General features: G+C 43.4%; 1 protein-coding gene across 1 annotated transcript; it reads right to left on the reverse strand.

The window, feature by feature from the left end:
- Positions 1–980: 980 nt before the first annotated feature.
- On the reverse strand, positions 981–2,583 carry LOC139063423 (E3 SUMO-protein ligase ZBED1-like). The gene is made up of 2 exons (XM_070545284.1): positions 2,307–2,583; positions 981–2,050 (listed from the first exon to the last, which is right to left on the reverse strand). Exons 1-2 carry the CDS (start codon positions 2,355–2,357, stop codon positions 1,058–1,060), a joined length of 1,044 nt encoding a protein of 347 aa, XP_070401385.1. The 5' UTR covers positions 2,358–2,583; the 3' UTR covers positions 981–1,057.
- Positions 2,584–4,843: the final 2,260 nt, after the last annotated feature.

Here is a 4,843-nt window from a genome sequence, read left to right on the forward strand (position 1 = left end):
TAGTGCAAAACAGAACACTGTGCAGGTCACAGCATGAACATCCCTGAGTGTTTAACACAAAAAAACTGTTTAACAGTCTCTAAAGGAAGAGCACCCAGTTTTACAGCCTGAACAGAAAAAATTGTTGTATAGTTTTAAAAATGCAGTGCAAAACAAAACACTGTGCAGTGCACAGCACACATTCCTCAGTGTGTCCCAGTTATTGCAAAATGAAACTGAACCGTTATTCTGTTAGTGTATGCAGTTTAAAACTGTCTATATTTTTATTTTTTTCCCCTCCCACATCTCCACACTGTACTACTCCTCTGCACTGCCTACTCTGAATTGCTGTGGAGGAATGTGAGCATGTCCACATGCTCTTTGGTGAGACTAGCTCTTTTTTTGTTGACAACTGTCCCTGCTGCTGAAAACAAACGTTCAGACGCTGTGGATGTTGCAGGGGCGCCCAGATAAGACTTTGCCACAACAGCCAGGGTGGGGAATCTCACTTCATTTTCCTTCCACCACTGGAGTGGGTTTCGGTCCTTTGGAATGGGTTTCTCCCCAAAGTACACAAGCAACTCATTCCTGACAGCGTCTTCTCTCTGTTCCCGGCCTGATTCGTCATCTTCCAGCTCCTCCTCATCTGAGCCAAGCAGTGAGTGTAGGACGGACTTTGGCTTCAGCATGGCATCATGCTGCTGGTGGGAGACATCAGCTTCAGGTTCTTCCTTCACTAGAACTGGTCTGGCTTCAAGTGCAAGGCTCTGAAGTTTGATTTTTACCTTCAGGACATCATCAGTGGAAAGAAATTTCAGCTTTCGGAATCGTGGATCAAGGGCTGCCGCGAAGATGCTCACATTCTCATTTTCATCATATGAAGTCTGATTCTTCCATCTGAAACATAATTGATATGATTTTTACACTTACATAAATTCAAAGTGCTTGGAGGGAAAGACTAGTAGAAGCAACAGCTCTATGATATATACCTATGAGGAAAACATTAAGACGCAAACTGGGAAAGCTTAATTTAAAATACATTTAGTTAGTTTAAAACTAGATTTCAAGACCAGAATAATTACACTGACCTTGAAGCAATCTCTGCAGCGACTGTTGTTTGGAAGGTGGCAATGGGAGCAGAATCAAATGTTTTCTCTGTGGACTTCTGTAGACCTTTCACCAGAGGCGGCAGGACAGATCCTGTGACGTATGCCTCTCCACTAAGGAAGACAGTGGCTTGCTCAAATGGCTCAAGTGCTTGCTGTAATTCCTCCAAGAGGCTCCACTGTTCAGCTTTCATATCAAGGTAACGTTTTGATGCCTTAGTGACCTCTGGGTCTGAAAGGGTTGCAGTTACAGGCCAGCGCTGCTCAAGGAGGCGTGTAATCATATAAAAGGAACTATTCCATCGCACAGCTACATCCTGGATTAATTTGTGTTGAGGAGTGCCCATCTGCTCTTGTTTGGCCTTTAGTTTAAGGAGGGCAAAATTGCTATTGTGAAAGTAGCTGACAAGCTCCCTTGCTGCCCCAAGCGCCCTGCTGATCTGGGGGTGTTTCAGAGCCTGGTTGACTATCAGCTGTGTTGTATGGCCAGCACACCGAAGGGAAGATACACCATGCCTCTCCTCAAGGATCCGTAGGGCTTTCACAACATTAGCTGCATTGTCGTGGACTATTGCCTGGACATCATTGCGAAGAGAGAAATCAAACTTCTCAGCAACCTCTTCGATCCAGAGAGCGATGTTGTCTGCTGTGTGTCGCTCTTCGAGGGGCTTTGTACACAGGACAAATGAGACCATCTCCCAGTTGTCGTCGATGTAATGGCAGGTCACGCCAAGGTAGGCCTCAGTGGCAATGCTTGTCCAGGCATCAGTGGTGAGTGTGACTTTTGAGGACCTCTTCTTTATGTTCTTCTTTAAATTCTCCAGAGTATCTTCATATGTCTTTTCCAACTGGTTTGTGAACCACCACCTGGATGGACATTTGAAGCCGGGACAGGCGTATTCGACCATATCGATGAAGGCGTCACCCTCAACAAGAGACAAAGGCCTCATGTCTTTAACAATCAACTGTAAGATAAGGAAAATATAAATATAGAAACAACATAGCATTTAACAGTTAATTACTAGACAAATCTCACAAGGACATGAAGAAAAAAGAAGCCAACAAAAGCAAACGCTGGAGATTATAGACACTGGACCCTATTTTGTCCTATTTGTCATCTGTTTTTATCTAAATGAGGGTGAATTTTTTTTTACATAGTAAGCAGTTTCCTCCTAAAAGATGCTGAAAGCAAGCAACAGTTAGCTAATATTTATTACTTACTTTCAAGATCCTTTTATTCAGCTCAGCTGCCCTCTGAGGTGTGCATTGCATCTCTTGCCCAAGATAAGACGACAAGGTTCTTTGCTTTGCTCTGGAAAACACAAAATCAATTCAAAGATTAAAAACGTTTATAGTCAAATGCACAGTTAGAAACATGTTTCCCTGTTGCAATAAAGTCATTACTTTGCCGCCCGCCCTTGTTGCCAAATAAAAAATAAATAAAAACCACAACATAAGCTACACACAAGTATAGGCTTTGCAGAATGCAAATTAGAACACATTTGGAGCATATCAGAACAACAGCTATGAAAGTATGGCATCTTAAATCTGCTCTTAGCCTTATTGCAGTGCTATGCCACGATTAAGTCATTTGAGAATGCTGGTGTGGCTAATTTTGTAATGTTAAGTCATGTTTTGTACAACAATACATTTTGTCATTGAACACAGCATTATATGCTATCGCTAATTAACGTTAGCTAAATACAGCCATGTTTATTGTTTAGCCAAACCAAACACGCCCTACCGAAGTGCGCAGAGCTCACGCACATGTTACACAAACATGCAATCAAGTTAGCAAACATATGATATAATGTTACTTACTTCTGTTCGCGGGAGTCACGGGTAACAATGGGATGCCTCCGCTTCAGATGCTCCCACATGGACGTTGTGCTGGTGTGATAAGCCAATTCCGTGGTGCAAAGACAGCAAATAACGGCACTTTTACGTTTTGTGCTCCGTTTAAAATATTCCCACACCTTTGAGGTAGGGCGCCGGGGTACCTGAGACATTGCTGCTGAGTCTGAGTCCATCAGATGAACGGAGTTTTTGTTCTCTCTGTTTTGGTCACGTGGTGCGTCGACTTCCGGATTTGACGTCGACGTTTTTTTAGAATCGAATCCTCGACGTCATCGAAGCGTCGCTACAGGCCTAGCATACAGATGTAAAATTAATGCAGTAAAATATAAAGCATTTTATTTAAATATCCATTCATTATTTTACAAGCACAGAGAGCCGCATCAGATGGATGGAAGAGCCGCATGCGGCTCCAGAGCCACGGGTTGCCGACCCCTGGCTTAAATCAAGGACTCACAGGTCCTGATAGCAGCTGCAGGGGCTCTTTTTATCTGTGTTGAGTGCGTTATTACCCAGATTAAAACAATAAAAATTTCAGGGGCCTATATAATTCCATCCAACATGATTGAGATATTGTTTGTGAATATTTCCCTGTAATATTCTTAAATGTTTAAGTAGAAAAATGTATAAACTACTAAGGAATTTTATGACATTTCACTTTTAACTGAAGTAAAGAGTCAGAAGGTGGAAAGTTTACCAACCTCTGTAGCAGTGGAGACAGGTTCAGAAACATCAGACTGGAGAACTGATGGAGAGAGGGAAATTAGTACTACAATTTCAATTTCAAAAGAACAATCACAACCAGCAAATCAAAATACTACACCAAGCAGCAGAAATTACACAAAAAAATAGTTATTAGGGCTCACTATCCTGGCTCTTGCCTGTAAAGCCTGTGTTGATTTAATGTCCAGGAGAGGGCAAACATCTCAGTTGTGAATGCACTGATCCACTTTTTTTTACTACCAATACTGATATCTGGTTTGATATCGATCGATATCCATCCAATACCATCACAGAAAACCAACACTGTATTACCTAATGAAATACACTAGAACAATTGGAGAAATATAAATGAGGCTGTAGCCCCTCTAGAAGACCTCAAATCCTGCTGCTCTCTGCTTTGGCTTACTTCTATATCTTGAAACAGGAGAACCACAGTAGTTCCCCCAGGGTTTCCCTTACATAGGTGAAATCCCACCGCCACGCCTACAACATCCCAAGTTTTATTGATGTTTTTTTTTTTTGCGCCGTTTCCCGAAGAAGCAGCGGGAACTACTGTGTTGTTGCTTGTGATCACAGCCGGCAGGTAGCAAGGAGGAGGAGGCAGGGTGGTTACAGCTATGAGCGTACGGATAAAGCATTTTTGACGAATACGAGCAAGAAACGAGTGTAAAACTCGTAAATATCTGTAATCGTGCTGAATGAAATCCTCATTGGGTAACTGACTGTCTTCACGCTCTGTGATTGGCCAGTCAGATAGAGCGCCCGCCCCTCCCTACACACAAAACTGCAGCCGGGAGCTCCGTCAGCTCGGCCCAGGCATCAACGCACACACACACACAGTAAGCCGGGCGTGCACTGTACGACTTTTTCACTTTTTTGAGCCGATTTTCCACTCGTGCGAGAATCCACAAGATCGGGGCGAGTTTAGCGCTGAGCGTCGTGTAGTGTACAGGGGGTTACGAGAGGCGATTAACACCACGTGACCAGCTACTGATCAGCAATCGTGAGCTCGCACGGACTTCTGGAGTGTTTGATATTTATCTCGTTCCTCATGAGGGTTGAAGCGGCGCTGCGAGCAGCTGCGACCCAAAAAGTATCAGAACCGCTCATGGCGCATTCGCAATCATGCATCAACTCCGCTCCCCGCTATTTCCCCAATAACTCACGTTGTTCGTTTTTAT

The sequence above is a fragment of the Nothobranchius furzeri genome, chromosome 15 (assembly GCF_043380555.1).
Source record: "Nothobranchius furzeri strain GRZ-AD chromosome 15, NfurGRZ-RIMD1, whole genome shotgun sequence".
Lineage (NCBI taxonomy): Eukaryota > Metazoa > Chordata > Actinopteri > Cyprinodontiformes > Nothobranchiidae > Nothobranchius > Nothobranchius furzeri.

What these genes read in the sequence shown, in the direction of transcription:
- LOC139063423 (XM_070545284.1), bottom strand. Translation starts at nt 2,357, where the DNA reads ATGCAATGCACACCTCAGAGGGCAGCTGAGCTGAATAAAAGGATCTTG. An exon ending in TGAATAAAAGGATCTTGAAA is followed by an intron (nt 2,051 to 2,306) that starts GTAAGTAATAAA and finishes CTTATCTTACAG; the next exon opens with TTGATTGTTAAAGACATGAG.